Source organism: Ursus maritimus, unplaced genomic scaffold (assembly GCF_017311325.1).
Source record: "Ursus maritimus isolate PB19 unplaced genomic scaffold, ASM1731132v1 scaffold_21, whole genome shotgun sequence".
NCBI lineage: Eukaryota > Metazoa > Chordata > Mammalia > Carnivora > Ursidae > Ursus > Ursus maritimus.
The window spans coordinates 44,480,108-44,501,507 of NW_024424564.1; the positions used below are offsets into that span (position 1 = coordinate 44,480,108).

Consider the following 21,400-nt stretch of genomic DNA (forward strand, 5'->3'; position numbering starts at 1 on the left):
AGTGAGGCTCACCCCCCAAGAGAAGCAAAATATAAGGAAATCAAAGGAGGTGCTGAAAATGACAGGTGTAGTACCTCTGGCAGCTTCTCTCTCTGGGACTCGAGCCATCTGTACAATGACAGGGTTGGACCAGATGGTCTCTGGGGATTATGGCAAAGGGAGCAGGGTTTGGATGCAGGACTGACCTGGGTTTCAACACCGCTTCTTCCACTGGTTAGCTGTGTAACCTTATACCCACCACTCTGCCTCTCTAGGCACATCTCAGCAGTAAACCAGCGCGATGACACCCACTTAATATGGCCATCGGGTGGATTAAATGAGGCAGTGACTGCACGGCCCCTGACCCCACGGCCTCTCCTCCTGTCCTCACTGCCTCTGCTGCTTCGGCCCCTAAAGTCCCTGTCCTCACTCTTGACCAGCCACTGCGAGCACCCTCACACCTTTCTCTGCCCCCAGTGGAGGGAAACATGTCCTCACAATCAATGACTCCTTTAGCCAACCGACCGTGGCCTGACCACTGTGGGACTCTGGCCTCTGACCACAATGATATACAGCAGGCATTTCACGGTATATTCACAAACTGGTTCCTTTTCCTCCTGGCACAGGGAGAGCTCCATTTCCCAGCCCTCTTGCATGTAGGCAGGGTCATGTGACTCATTCTGGCCACAGAATATGAGCAGAAGTTACATTAAGTTACACTTCCACTTCTGACTCATTAAAATTCCTTCCTCTTCTGGGGAGAACTTGGATGGTGGTAGCATCATCCCTGCTTGGAAGGAGTCAGATGTCCAACTGTATCAGGCTTTGGCGTGGGTGAGCAAGGACGCTCCCAAGATTGTAGAGTTGGCTCATTACTGCCTCGGAGCCCACACCCCCAGCTCCACTGGGAAGCCTGACACTCCCAAGGGGCACCGCTTCTAAAGCAGGACGCGTGATCTTTACCCGCTCCGCATCTCAGGGAGAGTCCCTCACTCTCTGGACTCATCCTCCATAGGGAGTGGGGGTTAGCCTTCCCCGCCCCCCACCCTCTGTGAGAAGGTCTGGCTTCTAGTGTCCCAGGCACGTTCACCATCTCTCCGGGGGCATCTGTCACTCTTGTGCCCAACACAGCATCCTGGAACTCCCCGGTGGAGTATTTAAATCAGACCGCGCCATGACATCCACTATGCCTCCTTGATCTGGGCCCCAGTTTCCCCACATATACTGTAAGAACTCTGAAGCGTCTCCTGCTCTGATATTTGCAAGCCCAGGGAAGCACGTCTGACAGGGACTGGCCATAGCTGACACCCAACAGACTGCACCCCGGCCCAGCCTCCAGCCTCCACGTGACCCATAAACTCTCCTAACTAAGCAAACACATTTTATTGGGCCTGGGGACACTTCCTGGCCAGCCTGTTCCCACCCTCCCTCGTCCTGCTCCCAACTAGCCAGTTCCCCAGCATGGCACCTCCCCAGGGCCCTCTTGCCCACCCTTCAGCTCCACTCTTCCCCCTGCCCCTTCCCCCCAACACCTGCTTCCCCAACCTTAAGGAGGGTGGAGAGTTTCTTCTCTTATCAGCTGTTTTACTGCCCCCTCCTCCCTGATTACACAGTAATTGAAAACAGAATTCCCCATAAGGACAGGTAGATGCCTGGTCAGCTCCCAGCCAACAGTTTACAGGACAGACTGAAAGGGTCCCCTCAGTGCTGTCTCGGGGAACAGGTAAAGGGCTTGCCAGCCAGGAAGAAGCATAAAGGACACCAAAAGAAAGGGAGGGTCACCCTGGACCAGGAACCTCTGGAGAGGCTTGCAAAGTGAGGCCAGGGAGACTGGAAGGAAGGCCAGAGATACCGGCACTCAGTCCAGCCCCGTCACGGACAGCCCGCCTGGGGTGGTCCAGAAACCCCCTACCCAAGCCTGCACCTGCCAGACAGCGGAAGCCCAGGTGCTCCAGACAGCCTATTCGGGAGTGCAGAAGCAGCAGAACTCGAAGTCCAAGAGGGCTTCTGGGAGCACCTTCCAAGCTGCAGGTGGCCTGGATCAGAGTTGGCCACCTGGGGCCCCAAGGTGGCACTCCAGCCTTCCAGAGGCTGACCAGAGCCAGCAGGCAAGGGCCACAAGCCAGAGAAAAGGTGAAGGTGGACTGTCCTCTTCCTTCCAGCTCTTGCCTTAGTACCCACTGACGGTGACCTCAGGGACTCCAATTTGCCTGGGGATTTTGAAAGCGACCACCCCGCAGAAGACCCTTGGCAGTACAACTGAACCCAGCGTGGCAATGGTGGCGCCCGTGACATCAAGCCTGCAAGAGCTCTGAGCCCACAGGCCTGGGATACAGACCATTCCAGCTCTCCCAATGTGATCTGCTTCCTAACCCGGGGGGCTTTAGCGTAGCCCATGGAAGTCCGTGCGGAGACAGAATCGTGCTTGGAGAATCTGACATGAGGCCCCCCGTGCTCCACCTCCACTTGCCCTTTTGATTCCAGAAGTTTCAGGGGAGGAAGTACACCACCCTCCACCAGCATTGCCCTGGGCACACACAAGGTCCCCTTCTGCCCTTCCTCACAGCCTCCCTCAGAGTGCACCAAGGCCAGCCCTCTGTAGGGTATGGAGAGGAAAAGCTCAGGGTGCTGTGGGGCCCCCAAGAAGCTGGGGTTGTCCTTCTCCATTGAGGAGATCTTAAAGAGGCCCACCGAGAGGAGCCATGTGGTCAGGCCGGAAGGGGCAGGTGGACGGGACACCGGGCCAGCCGCAGCTTTAAGCTCCGGACCAGAGAGGCCCCCACAGGCCCAGCCCCAGGGTAAGTGTCTTCTGGTCATTTCTTTTCCATTCCCAGGACCCCAAGTGCCACCTGGGCTCAGGCAGAGAAAAAGCTTCTCCATATCCATAGAAGAGAGGGCCCCAAAATTCAAAGAGTGGTCAGGTGCTGGGCCAGTCCCTTTCTGTCTAGCCAAGACTAGGGTTTTTCAGATGCAGACCCCAGCGTCAGATGCCGGGACGCGGGCCTGTTCCTGTAAGCAGGCCATAGCTGAGAATGTCAGCTCCCCTTTATTTACACGGCATTCCCATTGTGGTAGCGCCTGTCCTAGAGTCTCCTCTTTCATGTCAGTAGAAAAGCATGATTACCCTAACTTGACAGATGAGGAAACTCAGCTGTGAAAGAGGCAGATGATGTCCCCACGTTACACAGCCTGAGAGCAGGTCCTGGCTCCGGCTGCCCCAAACACCTGCTCGGTCCAACCTGGCCTTCCTCGTAAGCAGAGTCCAGCCTGCACGGCTTCGCATGGCCGAAGCTGTGCCTGGGTCCTGCCCACCCTGATCACGCTCCCAGCCCAGCGGCCCACCCCGGGGCATGTCCCCAAACAACAACGACGAGGCAGATCTCAGTTGTCCTTGAGAACCAGTTCGAGGAAGGGCATCGGGGTGGACACATGCACCTGCTGGGAGGCAAGAATCCTCCGTGTCACTCTCCAGCCTGCCCTGGCCCGCTGCGTGACCTCAGGAAGGTCCCTTCCTCTCTGGCCTTCACTTTACCCTCAGGGAATCGGTTGAGTGAGGGAAGAGGAAGGCAGCTAGGGAGGTCACAAGGGTCTGCTGGAGCCTGGCCGTCGGTAAGATTGGAGTATCTCACTCGTGGGGTTCCCAGTTCTCTCCCCTCTCAACCCCTAGAATCCTAGGAAAGGCTGGAAAGGCAGCTCAAGGGAGCCCACAATGCCTTCTCCTACCATCACCGAGCCCTGCTGCCTCCCCTAAGTTCAGTCTCCCAAGACAGGCTCGTGCTCAACTGCAGACAAGGGGAAAACCCTGGAGGGCTGCCTGTCCCCAGGAAGCTTGAGGGTTTCCTCTGAAGCTCGCGAATATCTTCCAGGGAATTAAATGAGCATTAGAAACAATTCTAGGGGTCTAACCCGAGTCTCTCCTGCTGCAGTTACCTAAAACCCATCACTGCCCTCTCTGTCCTAATGAGAGAGAAAGAGAGGTGGGGGAGGGGGAGAGGGAGAGAGGGAGAGAGAAGGAGAGAGGGAGGAGAGGTCCAATCCCCCTACCAGAGCAGCTTCCCTTCCCCTAGCCTGAAAATGGCTGATGGCAAAAAGGGAGCCACTAGTTCTAAACCTTGCCCTGAAGATGCCGGCGTGCTCCAGGTCAGCTCTCCTGTTGGACCCAGAGCAGACCCCCTAGTAAGGGTTTGCCAAAGTAGCATGTGTCAGGATGGGCAGTGCCCTGTGGCTCTCGTGGCACTCCCCTGGCTGTTTCCCACGGAACTGCCATGGTTGTGAGCCCCACCTTATAGATGATGGACCCAAGAAGAGCAGTCACCTGCATAAACCACATGAGTAGATAGCACTAGAATTGAACCCCAGTGGCTTGCGGCCGTCCACTCGAGATTATTCCTGAATGCGTCTTAAAGCTATACATCTCCCACTACGCTGGAATGGAGCATTTCCAAAAGGCTAGTGAAGATCCCAATGGTGGTTTCCAAAACGCATTTGAGGACTACGCAGACTGAGCGTATATTTATGTCAAGAGTTCTGTAATTATTCCTACGCTAACCTTCGATTTCTGACACAGGACACTGGTGCTCCATTTATGGTCATGATGAGAGGTTTTCTCTTAAAATGGATTTATTTATAGAGGTAAAACAAAAAGCCTATTTGGGGAAATGCTAAGCAAATAATAATATAGATGGGATGTCAACATGTCAGAAACTACAAAAGTAACTTACGACAGTGCCCTGGGCGTAAAGGATGGGGAACCGGACTCCAGAAATCCAGCTTCTGAGCCCCCACCTGGTGCTACTAATTCACAGGAGGACCTCAGGCAAGCCGCTCCCCTCCCTGGGCCTCTGTTTCCCCATCTGGAACATGAAAGAGCAGGACTAGAATATTCTTAAGGTCTCTTCTGGCTCAAATGTGCCATGACCGATTCCACGACAAACTGGTGGCTGGAAAGCCTCGGTGGTGTCACTCATGGTCATTTTCCAGCAGAGCCTTCTTCCCTGCAGAGAGGAGGGGAGGCTGTCCATGCCAGGCGGGGAGCCGGATAGCCGGGAGCGGTGGGCAAGAGAGCAAATGGCCTCAGCAGCATCTGCCTCCCCTCCCGCACCCACCATGCCTTCCCAGGGGCCCCATCCCCACCCAGTACTTGTTGCTGCTGCTAATGCCTCTCCACCTCTCTGTCCTGCTTTCCTCCCGGCCTGTGGGGCCCCACTGAGAATGGAAGGCAACAGGACCAGAAACGTGCATCCAGCCCCCTCCACAGTAATAACAGAGAAATAACGTTAACACTGAAAGGGCTTCGCAGAGTGGCTCACAGAAGGTGACTGGCAAGCATGCGCTCTCTGTCCCCATCACCTGGATGGGCAGGTGGACCACTGCAGGCTTAGTACCCCAGACTCTGACCCTGGGTCTAGGGTGGGGCCCAGGAATCTGCATCCTAGCAAGCTCTCCTGAACAACCCTGCCGTAGGTGGTCCTAGGACCTACTCTTGGAGGACGCTGAGGCCCAGGGAGGCAAAATGGCTTGTTCCGAGCTACAGGGCTGAAACATGCACACTCAGGGTCAGCTCGGTCACCCAGGCCAGGGCCAGTGCCCCACCTCCCTCGCTTCTCACGGCAGTGACCCTCATAATCTCAGGCTCGGACCCTCCCATGTCTCAAGCCAGTGGAAAAATCCAAGAGGGTCTCCCTACTTAAAAGGATGCTGAGCCCAGCTGTCTGCTCACTCCTGAAAGAGTCCACCCCACCCTGAAGCCCAGGACCCTCCAAAGTCACAGGAGGCCCAATCATAAGGAAACCAGACCCAGGGAAGAGAGAGGTCATCTGTGCCCAGGACGCTTTGCAGGGAAATCTTGATGCCTGGGGCAAAGAGGAGGGGAGGGTGAGGAAGAGGCCAGCCAGTGGGTAACCAGGGCAGGGCTTCTGGCCTGCCGGGGCTCAGCTCTGTTCTCATCCATTCCTGACCCATTCAGTCACTCCATGGCTAACTGCTGAGTGCTAATTCTGGAGGGGCTGGACCCTGGGGAGGTGACCATACCCGTGGAGCGGGTGTGGGGCCAGCAGGTTGAGTCCTGGTGCCACCCCCTTGGGGCAGTGCTTGTGTAGTGGAGCTGGCCAGGAACAGGGTGGCATCCTTGGGTTTTGAGGGAACCCTATTGCCGTGGTCAGCAAAGTTTTTCTGCACAAGCCACTTGGACTCTGCCTTCACAGCTGAAAAGTCAACAATGTGTGACTGAGTGGGTGTGTTTGTACTCCCATGCAACTTTATTTAGAAAGCCAGCGGAGGGCCAATTGGCCTCGGGCTGCAATTTACCAACCTTAAATCCCTTAGTGTGACATTCAAAGTCCTTCACAGACCTGCCCTGCTGCCTCGGGCTCACCCTCCAGGCACACAGAGTAGCCTGACTTCTGATCTTTCCCTCCCTTAAAATGCCTCCATACCTTGGCCCTTCAAAAGCCACTGCTCCTCCTCCCCTTCTTCTTGCTGCGTTCCCTGTCCTTTCTGCTCCCCTCCCACCCCCACCCCTTCCATTCCTGGTCCTGTTGCTGCAAATCACCACCATCCAGGAGTGGCTTAAAACAACAGAAACTGATTCTTAACAGGTCTGGAGAGCTGAAGTCTGAATGAGCCCCTGGTTTTCCTCTTTCTCCTCTCTCTTCCCCATCCTCCCTCCCCGACCACCCTGTCTGGAACCCAAGGCAGCGGCACTGCTCTGCTCCTGGTCCCGGGAATTGGGAATCCAGCCTCAGGCTGTGGCCAGACCCACGGGTGTCTCATTGCCTTGTGATGAGCAGCTCTGACTCTCAGACAGGTAGACCCAGGGGCTCCCATCAGAGTAGACAGGAGTGGGGCTGAAGGAGGAAAGCTAAAAGCCAGGAGTCCCCCAGGATTAAGTGTGGTTTTGGACTCTCTCTGCCCTGCCCCCTCTCTCAGTCCCTGCCACCAGAACCTCAGCCTAAGGAGACCACGGAGACACTCCTACAGGGCACCTGGAGGCTGATTCTAGAATTGAGAACCTGGCTGCATCTTAAGCCTTGTGGCAGTGTAAGGAAGAACAAGTCTTGGTCCCAGCTGGAAAAAAAGCATTGTCTTCCTGGGGGCTCCCCCCAAAAAGCAGACCAGAAGGAAAGGATTGGAGCACAAGGGATTTATGTGGGACATGCAAGGACACAGCATGGAGGTAGCAAAATCACACAAAGAAGGCATGTGTGATTAAGCCAGTGACCACGGTGGGAAACTGAAGCTTAAATCCTTTGGGAAATGGAGCAACTATACTCCTTGGAATTATCTGGGCTTCTGAGCGCAGAAACACACATCCTGGCGGTAGGAAGTTGATCTGGAGCACAGAAAGTTCTGAGGGTTACAAGCAGGGCACTGACAACATTACTCTAATGATAGGGCTGCAGAACATCAGAGCCAGGAGAAACCAGAGCAGACAGGGCACACACAAAGCGTTGGCTGCCATTTAAATCTGATGTATCCATTGTATTCCTCATCCAAGCCACAAAGACTGACTAAAATCTGAGTGCAGGAATATTTACTGCTGCACAAGGGATTATCCCCAAACTCAGTGGCTTAAAATAACAACACAATTAATTGTCTCACTCTGAGTCTGTGGATTGGGAATTTGGGAGTGACTTCACTGAGGAGCTCTGGCTCAGGGTCCCTCATGGGATTGCAGTAAAGATGTCGTGTGGGGCTGCAGCCACCTGAAGCCTGGACCAGAATAAAGGATGATTCCAAGGTGGGCACTCTATGGCTGGTGGGTTGGTGGCAGCTCAGTTGTATGAGGAGACCTCAGTTTCTCCCCATGCCACTAGAGTGTCCTCCCAAAATGGCGGTGGCGTCTCTCAGGGAGAGTAATCCAAAGGAGAGCGAGCCAAGGGGAAGGTGCGTCGTAAAAGGACGTCCTTTTACATCCTTTTAACATCCTTTTATGACCCAGCCTGGGAAACTTGCTAGCAGCATTCCCATTGCATTCCATATGCTCTGTGAGTCACTGAGTTGGGCCACGTTAAAGATGAGAAGAATTCCTAGGGAGAAGCGTCCAAGAATTTGCAAACCTATCTTAAAGCCACCACAGGTGCTTAGTTGGGAGTGGGAGGATGTAGAGAACAAAACACAAGCCCAGCCTCTGCCCTCATGTAGCTTCTAATCTACTAGGGGCGACAAAGAGCCACCCAAAAACCATGAGTGACAGCTGAGCTAAGTGCTGGGGAGAAGGTAACATGGTTCTGAGGATGTTTGGTGCTGCCAACAAAGGCTTCCAGAGGAGGTCATGGCTGAGCTGCAGTCTGTAGGGGGAAATGTGGATCTCCCCATTCCACGCAGAGGAACCCCCAAGGGCAAGGACTTGGTGGTAGACAAGATGTTCAATGGAGCAAGATGAGGTCTGAGAGCTAGAAAGGAGTCCGGCCATGCCGGACCATCAAGGGCATTTCTGCCTTGTTTCCCGAAAGGAATGAAAAGCCATACGTAGGGTTTTAGGTGGGAAAAGGTGCAATGATCCACATGAATGAAAACTCTCGGGTTCCAAATGACAAAAATCATCTTGGGTTAGCTGAAATAGAGAAGGAAATGTGTTGCCTCGGGGAACATTGAGAAGCAGTTTCTCAGACTGAGCCATGGGAAGGGCAGGATCATAAGCGGGCTTCGGCCATGATGGGAGCCAGAACCGGGACCATCAGGTCTGTCTAGCTGCTCCTCTGTGCACCGGCTCAACTTCTCTCCCTCCAAATGACACCCAGTCGCTCCGAGAGTTACATCAGCCTCCAGTAACTTCCCTCAAGCTCTCTAAAGTCCCAAGTCCAAGAGTCCCAGAGGAGGGACCCATTGGCCAGGCCTGAGTGAAATGCCCACCTCCAGGCGGCTGAGAGAGGGGGTGTGTTTGGGCCCTGTCCGGAGTCTTCTTCTTGCTGATGCTCTTCTCTCACACTGTTTCACGCTGGGATGATGGTTTCTCATTTCAGGGTCATCTTCAGTCTATAGATCTGGAACTCTCTAAGTGTTTTTGTTTGTTTGTCTGTTGCTGTTGTTTCATCAATGGCGTGTTCCCAAAGAGGTTTGCTCCCCCAGATGCTCCTTGAAAGGTGGCAGTTGTTAACCCGTTTCCGGCCAGAAATGGCTCTCCCCACTGTTTACAGGGCCCCGTGGCTTTGCACACCTCTAATCCGAGCACCCTGCATCCCTGCCCTTGGGTTGGCCACACAGAGAACTCCTCCATGCTTGGCAGGAAGGGTAACTAAATATGGATCCCCCCTTTGCCTAGGGACTAGTTCTGTAACACTTCCTATGTCCCAGCATGAAAAATGCTCCAGCTCCACAGTCTGTGAGATCGGACTATTCTCCTGCGTTGCCACAAGTACAGACTGGAGAGGAATGGGGGCAGGAGGGGAGAACACGCACACACTCTGGAAGCCCATGAAATCGGCCCCTTGCCACCCTGTCCTGGCTCTGTGCCCACCCCCCTCCCCATGTGTGAGTCTCACCAGACCTCTGCATGCTGTCGTAAGAGTCACATTGTCGTGACACAGAGCATACGAACCTGACCAAGTGCTCTGAACACGGAGGAGGGAATAATGAACTGGGTTCGAGGCGTTCCAGGAAGGCTTCAGAGAGGAGGTGACCTCTGAGACGGAGTCAGGCAGAGTAGGGGAGAGGACACACCAGGCAGAAGGAAGCCAGGCAGAAGGAAGCGCGTAAAAGGAGTTGAGAAACAAAGAAATCTCAGCATGGCTGGCATTTAAAAATCCCAGAGCAATGGCAAAGGAGAGGAGGGAGATAAGGAGACCGAAGGTCAAGTGCGCCAAGCCAGGAACTTTGGCCTTTATTTACACACATCAGCATCTTTAAAACCGATGTTTGGGGGAATGGCGGGCTTCCGGAGATACGGGGCCAGAGCTGCCTTGGATGAAGGGGAGCTCAGCAAGCTGTGCTCCGGGGGCCCCCCACATGCATCAACAAAGGAGATCCACCATGATCTGTTTTGTGGGGCTCCCCACACAATTCCCTTTAAACAAAGGCTACACCTGCTGTTAAAAAAAGATACACAAATGAAAAGTGCAGGGAGTGAGTGTGTGTGTGCGCGTGCGTATGCACATTGGCTGAGATCCATATGTAAAAAGCATGCAAGTGATGCCTTCCACGTGGAAAGTAACAATCCTCACTCTGCTGACAGAGCGCCCACCTGTCCTCCCTGGCAGCGTGCTGGCGAATCTTCTGCCAGGGGGATTCTCAGGGTCTTCTGGCCCATTGTTGCCCTTAGTGATTTCTTTAGTTTCATCTCTTCCCACCCTGGCTGTATTCTCTTTGCTGTTGTTTATTCATGCAAATAATACATGTATATTATAGAAAAATAGAAAAAACAGATAAACATAAAGAAGGTAAAAGAAAATGTAGCTGTAACTCTACCATCTCATCACGTAGTATTAACCACCATTAACATTTTGATAGAAAGATACGTAAACACAGAAAAATTAAGAGAGATTTTTGTTCTTAAAATGCAGAGGCTGATGGTACAAGCCAAAAGTGCTCTTTCCTTAAAGTTATTTAAAAAAAAAAAAAACACTGGGGCACCTGGGTGGCTCAGTCGGTTAAGCGTCTGCCCTCAGCTCAGGCCACGATCCCAGGGTCCTGGGATCAGCAGGAAGCCTGCTTCTCCCTCTCCCTCTGCCACTCACTCTGCTTGTGCTCTCTCACTCTCTCTCTGTCAAATAAATAAATCTTTTTAAGTATTAAAAAAAAAAAACACTGCTGTGTTTCTACAGAGATTCACAACAGACCCTGGAGAAAAGGAAGCATTTGATTGATATGGGCTTTGATGGATGAGTAGGAGTTCACCAGACAAAGAAAGAAGACAGGTATTCCAGGCAGAGGGAGCAGTGAGACCAAGCACCTAGAGAATAAAAGGGTATGACCCATTTGTGGAATCTAGAAATGATCAGGTGGGATTAAAACAACAATGGAAATAGGGATTGGGAAGAAAGCAGATGATTCTGGAAAGGAAGGACTTGAAGAGCCTTGAATGCCATGCCAAGGAGTTTGCCTTGTAAGCTATGGGCACCAGTCCATGACCAGGCTAGGGAGAAAAGCCCAGTCCCGGTCTGCCCTGGCAGTCTCCTGCCCTGTACCCCGCCCGTCATGTCCAGGCGGTGTCCCCAGCTTGCAGGAAGGCTCCAAAGGGTGCCCTGGATCCCCTCCATGCTGAATCCACTGCCTTAGAAGGCAAGAACAAGGCCCATTTCCAGAGACTTCCTCCAGTGGCAAAGCCCCCCGGGGCCTTTAGCTGAGCAGCCATGGCCAATTAGCAGACTGTGGAGAAGGAGCAATCAGGGGAGGGAGCCGAGCGCAGAGAAACATTGGTTTATAATTAGGTGGCCTAATCACCTGTGTAAATTGTGTATCTCTTATGATCAATGTGCTAAACGGCTCAGGTTTAATTAAGTTCTGCTGACTCGTTCTCTTTGAAGACCCACTGAAGTGTGATTCACAGCTCACGCAACTAGTAACAGGGAGAGGAGCAACATGAAAGGGACGGCAGTCCTTGCCACCTTCCTCCGCCCTCTCCCCGCCCATCCCCTGCCCTGCCCTGGTGCCCTTGGCCCACAGCAGTGGGTGGGCTGCACTGTGGCCACCAGCTCCTCAGCTTCTCTGCCAAGAACCTGGTTAGGAAATGCTGGGCCTGGATAGGAGCTCAAAGATTTTCTTGCTCCCAATCCAGTGCTCCTTCCAGAGCTGGGAAAAGGGGACCCAGCTCCCCCAACATCCTCCCCTCGGGGGCGTCCAGGACATCCCAGCCCTTCCTGATGATCAAGAACCTTATCCAGTGCACGGACCACTCCCACATTGAGCTTCTATTTCCAGCTTCTTGTTGAATGCGTTTCCTTCTGGTTCCAAAATTCCACAGGCCGAGTTCTGTGTTCTACCTTCTTCTCTGCCTCTATATCCATCCATGCTGTTCTGGCTTCTCTCACCTGCCTCCTCTCCCTTATCATCCACTGTGGTCTGTAACCCGTGTCTGCCTTGCTGGTCCCTCCCACTCCTTTCCTGGAGCAGCCCCCTCCTGCATCTGGTAGGAAAACTGAAGAGTGGACCTTCATCCTTCCTTAGCCAACCTCTCGGACACGTCTCTTCCCATCCCACCCTGCCCCATATACCATTGGCAGGTCCACTGCTACAAGTTACTACCCAGAGCTCCTGGGCCCATCCCCTCCTCTGGACATCCTCCTCCTCCCCAAGCACCAGCAGAGAGGTGGGCCTGGGCCAGTCCACCCTTCTTATTCACCCCAAACTTCCCATTTCCCCAATGCCATCAAAGTCGGCTCTATAGCTGACAGATCCTCTCTTTTCCAGAAATATGTGGAAATTACAGGAGACTGTAACACAGGGGGAAGCTTAAAGGAAGACCCAGAGTATGACTTTTTCATGAACCCAGTGGGAAAAACCTCTAAAGTTAGCACTATCAGCTAGAACTTTCTCTGATGATGGAAATGTTCTGTATGTATGCTAAGTGTTACATAATCTATGTTCTCCAATATGATAGCCACTAGTCATATTAAACTACGAGCACCCAAAATATAGACGTATGACTAAGAAACTGAATTTTTATTTTATTTTATTTTATTTAAATAGCCACATGGAGATGGTAGTTACCATATTGAACACTGCAAATCTAAAGAGCTAAACTTTTAACAAAGTCTTGCCTCTGATTCAAACACTGTTTTCCTGAAGCCAGGTCCAAGTCTATCTGACCCTCCCTAAACTGTTCTTCTGGTCCAATCTCATGAGTCAAATTTCAGGGAGCCCCACTTACTGTGAGTGATCTCAGCTCTAGGACCCCTCCATCCCTACCACTCTTTTTTATAGTCCTCCAATTTGAGGCCATTCAATCTAGAATAACATCCTAAAAAGATCTGGGGGACAACAGTGTTGACTATCTGCACCCCAAGAACTCATGGTCAGTTTTGGAGGAGAAGCTTTGGCACTCTGAGTCCTGCAGGCTGGTGGATTTGGGGCTCAGCCTCCATCTCTCCACCGGTGTGGATTTGGGACATGTTTATTCCCTGGAGAAGTCACTACAGCCATTGGACACACACACACATGCACACACACACACACACACACACACATTCATCACCATCATCATCACCATCATCATCATCATCCATCATCACCATCTTCATCATCTTCATCATCATCATCACCATCATATCATCGTCATCATCATCACCATCATCATCATCATACCATCATCATCATCATACCATCATCATCATCATATCATCATCATCACCATCTTCATCATCATCATCATCACCATCATCATCATACCATCATCATCATCATCACCATCATCATCATCATCATCATCATCATCATCATCATCATCATCATCTCTCAAAGACAAACATCTATCTCCTGAGAATGTGTAGCTCAGAACTGATATGAAAACATATTTTTCTAACTGACCAGTAATTTGCCAGGCAGCCCACTCTCTACAAAGTTAGAGGTCACTTATTATGCAGAAAAGAAGTAGATCCTTTCCTTCTTCACCCCACCTCCAAATTATGCCCTCCAGTCCTGCCAGAATAGGGAAAAGCCACATGTATCTTAACGGTTGCTCCTTTACTTACACAAATGGAAGCATCGAAAAAATTATTCTATTAAATAGTCTATTCTTACTCATGAACCCTTGTTTGCCTGTTTCCCTCTGGAGAGAACGGAGGAGGTGGCTTCTTTCTGTCATCATCTACATTCTATTTCTAATCCTCTGTTCTACATGGTGCTTGCTTTCCCATGTTCTGGTTTTGCACCCTATATTGTCTGTCCAGGATCCCCCATTCCATAGCTCTACTCCCAGGAGAATCCTAACTCCATACTGGCCTGGACACTGCAGTTTGCCTAGCCAACCTGGCATCTTCCATCCTGTGAATTTTTTCTGCAATGTCCTATAGAACTGTACAGTATTACTATCACCTAAAATGCTGGCCTTGTGAATGAATGAATGAATGAATGAATGAATGAATGAATGAATGAGATACTGTTAGTGTGGCTTGTTCGTTTTTGTACTCCTGCAGATGGGCCCCCAGTGCCTACGAGATGCTGGGCACAAAGGACGTATTCAGTAAGACCCGGCAATGGGTTGACATTGCCGTCTCTCTCTGCATCAATTCTGATTAGCTTCAGTTCTACCCCTAAACACACTGCTAGCTCTAAACATAGAATAAATATCTCTTCTTAAATTTTTTAAAAAGAAGGTAGACTTGGGGAGGGAAAGAGGATAGGGAAGGAGAGAGATCAGGTCCAATCAGGTGGTTCACAGTCCAAGGGCTTGCTCTAGCAGGTGACAATGTTTGAGACCTCACTGTCTATGACTCCCGGGAAGCTCCCAAGAGTCAGTGAAATGAGTCAAAGTCCTTTGAGGGAAGAGAAAATGATTAACAACAAGCTTGAGGGGTAGTAGGAAGGGGTGAAACCAAAGGCAGACTATGAGATGCCATTTCTACCACTGAGACAACTGGGCCTGATTAATCCCAGAGATGCAGGAGTAGCTTCAGCAGAAATCTCTCCTCTCTGGCCCTCATCTTCCACCAGGCAAACTGGTTCCCTGGGGAAGGCCCAAGGCAAGGTGTTTTAAGCCATTCAGCCTCCATCCGAAGAGAAAGAGAATTACAGGATGTCAGGGTGTATTTGGCCTGCTCTCCTCCCCCATTCCACAGATGGGGAGACCGAGGCCCAGAATGTAAATGAAATGTGGCCCAAGTTGTAGAGTTCAGGAACAGAGTTCGGGTCTCCTGATGTCCAGTTCAGTGGGTTTCCTTCTAGCAAATGATAGCAGGATGGATAACAAGCATGCACACATGCACACACACAACACATATGCACACACATGTACATATACACATGCCATACACACACGCACACACACTCTCTTCTGTTGTTAAACCATCACAACTGAAATCTACTCTTCACCCAGTGTCTACTCCAATTCATAGCCTGTAGTGAGTGGTTTTACCTCTTATTTGGAAGGAAAAAGGAAGTGAGCTGTGGGAGAAAGGAGACCTCAGCAGGATTTCAGTTCCCCACCCTCCTTTCTAGTCATCCCATCTGACCTGTGATATCTGACATCACAAAAGTGAAGGGAATTTGGGGAGGGGGTTTGTACCTTTCCTATAATTCCTAAAATTACATCACGTGGACTTTGTTCCAAGTAAAACTAGAATTGCAGCCTTCTCCTCGGAAGTGCATGGTCAGGAAAACAAATGCACCACCACCTGATTCCATCCTTCCTCCACCATCTGTGACCCTTGTTCCCATCAGTAGGTACGGGGGAGGCTGCAAGTGGACAATCTTCCTTACTCTTCTTGCTTCCCTGGCCCTTCTCTAGGGCAACTGTCCCAAAGCCCTTCTTCATCCTTCCTGCCCTAACCCCTCCACCTCTCTCACTCTCTGCTGGAGACCTGACTTCTAGCTCATCTGCCCTGAAACTCCCACGATATCCTCTCCTGTGTAGTGAGTGTCTCTGACCAGTCTGTTCTGCAGCCGCCCTATCCAGCGCCCCTCCAGAGCCCTCTTTCCCCCTTGGTCTTCAGAAGTGGTCCAGGCTACTCTCTGAAACTTCTCCCCAGCCTCCCCCTCCCCTTCTAGCACCTTCTCAAGATAGGAATTCTTCTCCTACTTATTGCTGCCACTTCCTAACCACTCATGCCTCCATCCACTTTAATTCAACGTATATTTGTCAGTCTCTACAAAATACCAGACGCCACATTGGGTGTGTTTGGGGTGATACATAGATCCTCTTTCCTTGGCTTCTGCCATCATAATTCTCCCCAAGTAGTCTTCCTGTGGTCCTCAATGTCCTCCCTAATGCCAAATTCAGGACCATGTGCCTCAAATTCATCTCAGAACAAGACAAGCTAAATACACATGTGTGCATGCACTCAGGCCAAGGTCAAGGTCCAGCACCACACCTGGCACATAATAGGTGTTCGATTAACACACTGATATTCCCTGGCTTTTCTTCCTCTTCACCCTCTCTTGTTTTTAATTCTATCAGCACTCCTGTCTTTCCAAAGCTCTCTTCCCCAAATGTGTGCTTGTGTCTGAGTTTCCTCCGTCTCAGATCAGGTTCCCCAGAAAACGGACTGACATAGAGATTTGCTGGAGAACAATTACTGGGGGCTTTTCACAATGTTATCATGTCCTTTCTGTTTTAATCCCAGGATCATACACTCCCTCTCCAGCTAGCATCTGCCATTCCCCCTCCATGTGCCCAGCACACCTTTGCAGACTTGTCTGCCGTGCTGCCCCCCATTGGCCCCCTTCCACTGCCCACTGAGCCCTCACGGCCTGTTCCATGGAAGCACTATGACCATTCTCTGTCCCCATTATGACTAATCTATCCCCAGCATGGACACAGCAGAGCCTCTTTCCTGAGACAGTTTCTTCACCAGGTGTCCTCCTTTGCCTCCTATCTCAGGGACCTGTTCGTTGTGGTCCCCCGCTGGTTTCTCTCTGCTTCCTCATGGGCTGCTGAGCCCCTACTCGGTGGAGGGGGCCCACTCTTACTCCCAGACACACACCCCCCACTCTTCTCCACATGCATTTTGTGCCTCAGTGATCTCAGCCATGCCCAGACTGCCAAGGCCAAATATATGCTGACTCTTCCCAAATCTGAACAACAGTCCTGAGATCCCCTTTGAGCTCCAAACAAAATTCATCTGCCTATTTGAGAGTTTTTTTGATTATCCAATAGGCGTCTCAAAGTTTACACGTCCCAGTACAATAGGTGACTCCCCATCATACACACACATGCGCAGACCTGGCTTCACAGGCACGGATGGGACCAGTGTAGTTGCCCACAGTACTGCACACAGACGGAGGCCTGGCACTGGGGTTTAATACTTATAGTCATCTTGAAATTCTTAATAATTTTACATGTGAATCTGTGCTTTATAACTGAAGTTCAGTGAGACCAGGAAGCAAGCACCAGGGTCCTGAAGCCTTGACTCAATGCTCAGTGCCCCTCTTACCACCTCCCTGCTTCCCTGGGATGGACTCTAAGCCAGATGTTTCCCCATTCCTACCCAGTGACTGCTGCCTCCTCCATCCCATGTGATTCCAGGGATGCGAGGGGTGTCAGGGTATGGAGGAGGGTCAAGGTCAGGTACATGCACCCTGGTGCCAAGCCAACGGGTGGGCCCTGGGTCCCCGTGAGGGTCCACACTCACCCTATTAGTATTCCTGTGCCCAAGAGAGCATGACCTTACACAGCAAATTTAAAAACCTAAGCAAACAACAACAATAAAAAAAACCACACTGACAGGTCAAGAGAGAGACTGCAGAAGAAAATAAATAGCTTTTTCCTGCTTTTTGAGCAACAGCATCACATTTTCATTTTACATTAGGCCTCAGAGATGATGTAGCCAGCCCTAAGTGGACAGGAGTCTGGACAGTTAGATTGTAAGGGACTGACTGCTGTGGAGTTCAGTCTTTACTTTGTAGACTAAGTCTGGCAAGATTTTCCTGTAAAGGGCCAGATGGTAATTATTTTAGGCTTTGCAGGCCATATGGTCTCTGTTGCAACTACCCAAAGCTGCTTGCAAAAGCAGCCATAGACAATACATAAACCAACGGGAGGGCTGTGTTCCAATAAAACTTTATTTACAAAAACAAACAGTGGGCCAGGTTTGACCCTCAGGCTATAGTTGCCATGCCCTGGTGTAGACAAAGGCAAGACACTGAAGGCATCTGAGCAGCAAAAAGGACAATCACAGGAGTTTCTAGGAAGTTATCTTGACCCCACTGTTCAGGATGGATCAGAGGGGTCAACCTATGGGCAGGATTTCTACTGCAAAATATTGCAAAACTCCAAGCAGAGGAGCCAGTGGCCAAGACTCTACAGTGGGCGGTGGGGGTTGAAAGAGTGAAACCAAGTAACACAAAAGCCTCACCAGGGTGCCAACAGCAAGATCACTAACCCAACTTGAACCGTCTTCCATCCAGAGGAAAGAAAGAGCAAGCGGAGGGTCCGAACCACCTTCACTGCTGAGCAGCTGCATGAGCTGGAGAAGATCTTCCACTTCACCCACTACCCAGACGTCCACATTCGCAACCAGCTGGCAGCCAGGATCAAACTTCCAGAAGCTCGGGTGCAGGTACAGCTGTCCCCACCCTCAGCTCCCAACCTCAATGCTTTGGGGGCCATGGGTGAGACCCTGTGGATCATGAACCGTCCAGGGCTGCCCCATTTGAAATTTCCCATTGCCTTTATCTCTTGAATACAGTCACTTTTGCCAAATATTATTTCCAGGAAATGAGGTCACCATAGTTACAGGATGGTTTCTCTCTTTGGGAGGTGGAAATGGATCAAGGCGGCATCAGTGACGGTCATTGATACCCACTTCCTGCCTTCCCTCTCCACCTGGCTGTAGTTCCAGAACATCGCTCACCATGCAGCCCCATTCGCAAAACAGATCTTGACAATCTAGACCAGTGGTCACCAAAGACCAGTGGCCTTTTTCTGTCAAAGGCAAGATGGTAATTATGCTGGGCTTTATGAGGCCATACGGTCATGTCTAAAACATTACTGATGAGCCCTACAATTTGAATTTTGTATATTTGCATGTGTCACGAATAGTCTTCTTCTTTTTATCTTTTTTCCCAACCGTTTAAAAATGGGAAAGCCACGCTTAGCTTATAAGCCATACAAAAACTGGTAGGAAGGCCAGATTTATCCTGCAGGCCTTAGTTTGCCAACCCCTGATCCCGACGGCATGGTGTCACTTTGAAGGCAGCACAGAGAAGTGGAAAGTGCCATCCATGGTCCAAGATCCACCTAATCCAGAATATATCATTTATGCACCGTGGAGTGTCCGTGGCTTCCTCTGTGGTTAGAGATACAGTAGCCCCTTGTCAATCACGAGGGGCATGTCCCACCTCTTTGCACACCCCCAATTTTGCAAGTGGCACTCTAGCAAATCCAAATCCAACTGTGGAACTGTTGGCTGGCTCTAGAACACTTCTCTACACCACTCTTTTTTTTCTTTTTCAATCAAATATGATGGACTCATTCCGAATTCAAAATCTGAGCCAGGGCCCAGGTCAACATTTTGCTCCTGACTTTATCCCAGCCTACTTTTCTCCTGGCTAAGAACCACCCCTGTTTTAGACTTCTCCCTTTCTCTTCCCCTTTAGAACCAGTCAGGCGGAACGTGGCTAGCACCTGCTTCCGCTGTAAAGCTGCCTCGGCAGAACGGCCAAGGACAAACGCCCACGTGGCAGGGACAGCCAGGGCACTCGCGAAGACAGGGAGCTGCCAATATTCAACCTATAGATGCCAAGGGGCCCACAGGGGTTGCGAGCTGGTGGCCTGCCAGCGGGAAACAGCCCACAGATGAGTTTTATTTGATCTGCGCACCGTTTTCAATCTCAAAGTGTTCACATAAAAACCGAGATCTCCGCCTTAGATATTGGATGGGCCTGCAAAGCCAAGCTCGCATTTCTGCAGGATACCCAGTGGCCGAAGCTGAGAGGCTGTGCCCTCCGGGCTCTGTTCCCCATGGATCCCACCGCTCCTACTTATATGGCTTCCAGCTGCTCCACTCGGGCGTGAGCCCCCAGCCCCACAGCCACTGAAGGCTCTGATCCCTAGTCCCCTCTCAGAGGGCAGACCTCCAGAGCCAAGGAAACCCTGATGCCATGGAGCTTTCTACACCGTCAAGAGCCAGTCCCTGGGAAAACTTCACGATCACACACTGGGGAAGGTACTGGATGGAGAAAAACCCTGTGGCTGATCATCCTCTCTCTCACCTCCCACCCCCCCAGATCTGGTTCCAGAACCAGCGTGCCAAGTGGCGGAAGCAGAAGACTGGCAGCCCTGGGGCTCCGCAGCAGCTGAGTGAGGCCAGTTTGGCCTTGGCCGCGAACCCGGATGTGGCTGTGAGTGGCTGAAGCACCAAGGGGGGCGGGGGACACTGTCTGCAAACATCCCACCCAGACCCAGAAGTGAGGACCCCGGGGGCTCCATGTACAGTAAAGAGTACAAGGGAGACTCCTCCAGAAAGAGCATAGCCAACAGTGCTCTGGATGTCCATGGGACGAGGGACAAGTCACTGCCCCTCTCTGTCCTCACGTCCTCATCCCCTGAGTGACAATCATAGTCCCTCCCCTTTCTCCAGGGACTGGTTTGTGTTATTGTGCAGAACTTCATGATTTAAGGACCAGGCAGGCAGGGAGTAAGGGGCAGCACACGGAGGTTGAGCAGGTAGGCTCTGGAGTCAGACTGCCCGGGTTCGAATCTCAGCTGCACGTAGCAGCCGTGCGGCCCAGAAGAGTCACTTCGCCCCTCGGAGGACAGTAGTAGTTCGGTGAGGGTGAAATCACTGAGACATGGAAAGGCTCGGCACCTAGGATGTGCGCCCTGAGCGTGGGCTGTCCGTGGGGTCCACGCATGTCGGGCGGTGTGTCAGCTGCACAACAGCGGGCAGCCGGCAGTACACAGTATAGACAGGCCTGTGCTCAGAGGTTTGTGCGTGGCCGCAGTGACACTAGGAGGTAGGGTGTCTTTATTTAGCTGTGTTTTGCAAATGCAAAGAGTGGACACCGAAAAGCAAAGTGACTTTTTCACCTCAAGCAAGTCCTATAAATGTCAGGATTAGGACCTGGTTTCCTGGCCCCCAGCGTACACATTTCTCCCCAACATGGTCCTGTGCCCACCCTGAGCTGCCCAAGTCCTGGAGGGAAAGGTTGGGAAGCTGCGGGACAGCCCCCGGTGAAGCCCAGGACTCACTTCTCTCTCCTGACCTTCCCCTTGTGACAGGACCCCAGGCAGCCGCCCTCTGCTCCACCCCAGCTGGCCCTTCGCACCGGGTGTTACGCACCAGCTCCAGGCCAGCCAGCCTCTGCCTGGTGCCCCGGCCAGATCACCCTGCTGCCATGTCACCTGTGGGAGACACGGCCTCTCCTAGGCCCTCTCATCCAGCCAACCTGCCTGCCTGCCCTGTGCTGCCTTCCACCTGCGAACCCCAAATGGGACAGCCCTTGTGCCACCTCAACATAGGGATCGGATCACCTCTCGCCAAAGGAGCCGCTCTCCTCTCCAGGTGAAGACAGGTGACAGGAGGGTGCTCAGGCCTCTGGAGGAATCCATCTCGCCATCCAAAGATGGCCCAGAGCCTGGGAAGCCTCCCTGAGCACACACGGAGGAAGGATGCATTGGACTCAGTAGCAAAGGGAGCAATTCAGGGGCTCGCATCACTGCTCCCAAGGTTGCCCTCCTGGCTCAGAAGACAGAGGCCGTGTGAGATCCCCAGATGAGCTCTGGACCAAGGAAGGCATCGTCTTGCACTCCTGCTTCCTCTAACTCGCTGTGTGATCTCCAGCTGAACCTCATCTGAACCTCATCTCTAACACGGGTGGTTGGACACGG

The 21,400-nt window shown here is 51.8% G+C and overlaps 1 protein-coding gene across 1 annotated transcript; it reads left to right on the forward strand.

The window, feature by feature from the left end:
* Window positions 1-2,584: 2,584 nt before the first annotated feature.
* On the forward strand, window positions 2,585-21,031 carry ISX (intestine specific homeobox). The gene is made up of 4 exons (XM_008705630.1): window positions 2,585-2,777; window positions 17,977-18,128; window positions 19,798-19,911; window positions 20,792-21,031. The coding sequence occupies exons 1-4, from the start codon at window positions 2,585-2,587 to the stop codon at window positions 21,029-21,031; spliced, it is 699 nt and encodes a 232-aa protein (XP_008703852.1).
* Window positions 21,032-21,400: the final 369 nt, after the last annotated feature.

Coding starts and splice junctions, on each gene's coding strand:
- ISX (XM_008705630.1), top strand. CDS start 2,585: ATGGAGAGGAAAAGCTCAGGGTGCTGTGGGGCCCCCAAGAAGCTGGGG. Junction 2,778..17,976: donor CCCACAGGCCCAGCCCCAGG/GTAAGTGTCTTC, acceptor TCTTCCATCCAG/AGGAAAGAAAGAGCAAGCGG. Junction 18,129..19,797: donor TTCCAGAAGCTCGGGTGCAG/GTACAGCTGTCC, acceptor CCACCCCCCCAG/ATCTGGTTCCAGAACCAGCG.